Genomic DNA, 1,518 nt, shown 5'->3' with positions numbered 1-1,518 from the left:
TCTATGAGATAGTAATAGTACCCTTCTCCTAGTTGTGACATCCAAAATGTCCCAGACATTGACAAATGTTCTTTGGGAGCAAATTTTTCCCAATTTATAACCAATTAGCTCTCTCTTTATCTCCCTCTTTCATCGCTCCCTATCCTTCTTCCTCCATCTCTATCTCTATGTGTTGTGGTTAGGAGCTGGGGAGTCAGTTGTGGGAGATTGGTTTACCTTTAAATACTTACATTGGAAATTTGGATTTATCTTATTTAGTATGCTGGCTTTGTATACTGAAAATCTACCAGATAATACTGCAAAAGAATATTTGACTATGTTGATGTCTCTATCTGGAATAGATTTCCTGATGGACCAAGATGGACAAAGACAATCTAACTGTGCTGAATGAATTCATTCTGATGGGAATCACAGACCGCCCTGAGCTGCAGGCTCCATTGTTCAGGCTGTTCCTCATCATCTACGTGATCTCAGTAGTGGGCAACTTGGGCATCATCATCCTCACCAAGATAGACTTCAAACTGCAAACACCCATGTATTTTTTTCTCAGACACCTTGCTATCACTGATCTTGGTTATTCAACAGCCGTGGGACCAAAAATGTTGGTAAATTTTGTTGTGGATGAGAACACAATCTCCTTTTATTTTTGTGCTACACAGCTGGCTTTCTTTATTGTGTTCATAACTAGTGAACTATTCATTCTGTCAGCAATGTCCTATGACCGCTATGTGGCCATTTGTAACCCTCTGCTCTACACAGTCATCATGTCACAAAGGGTTTGTCAGGTGCTAGTTGCAATCACCTATCTCTATAGCACATTTGTTTCTCTTCTCATCACCATAAAGATATTTAATTTATCCTTCTGTGGTTATAACGTCATCAGTCATTTCTACTGTGACATTCCCCCCTTGTTCTCTTTGCTCTGCTCAAACACACATGAAATTGAATTAATCCTTCTGGTCTTAGTAACTTTTGATTTGATTTCATCTCTCCTAATAGTTGTTTCTTACCTGCTGGTTCTTGTAGCCATTATCAGAATGAACTCAGCTGAGGGCAGGTACAAGGCCTTCGCCACCTGTGGATCCCACCTGACAGTGCTGGTAGTGTTCTACGGGACTTTATTCTTTATGTACATTCAGCCCAAGGCCTGTCACTCTTTTGACACTGATACAGTGACTTGCATATTTTTTACTCTGGTTATTCCCATGTTGAATCCCTTGATTTATAGCTTGAGGAACAAAGATGTGAAAGATGCTGTACTTAAGACATGGGAAAAAATAAGCAATATATTTTCTAAAGTTTGATGTAACATATGGTTCCTACAAATTACAGTATGGACTTCAAACCTTGTCTGTGTTTGCTCCAATGGAAATAGCGCGCAGAAATATATTCAACATATATTCATAAATTGCCTTCTATGTGCCAGTTACTCTTCTAAGTGCTGTAAATGCATTGATTAACAAAACAGAATATTTGCCTTCCTTGAAGGGGAGAGGTGGATCACAAACATAACAATAA

At 38.9% G+C, this 1,518-nt stretch overlaps 1 protein-coding gene across 1 annotated transcript; it reads left to right on the top strand.

Annotated features, from left to right (window-relative positions):
* On the top strand, positions 1-1,304 carry LOC100666039 (olfactory receptor 8K3-like). Its single transcript, XM_003422626.2, has one exon. It carries the CDS (start codon positions 360-362, stop codon positions 1,302-1,304), a length of 945 nt encoding a protein of 314 aa, XP_003422674.2. The 5' UTR covers positions 1-359.
* The last annotated feature ends 214 nt before the right edge of the window (positions 1,305-1,518 follow it).

This window comes from Loxodonta africana, chromosome 7 (assembly GCF_030014295.1).
Source record: "Loxodonta africana isolate mLoxAfr1 chromosome 7, mLoxAfr1.hap2, whole genome shotgun sequence".
NCBI lineage: Eukaryota > Metazoa > Chordata > Mammalia > Proboscidea > Elephantidae > Loxodonta > Loxodonta africana.
Note: the sequence above shows the minus strand (reverse complement) of the source record. Positions and strands in the feature narration are given on the sequence as shown.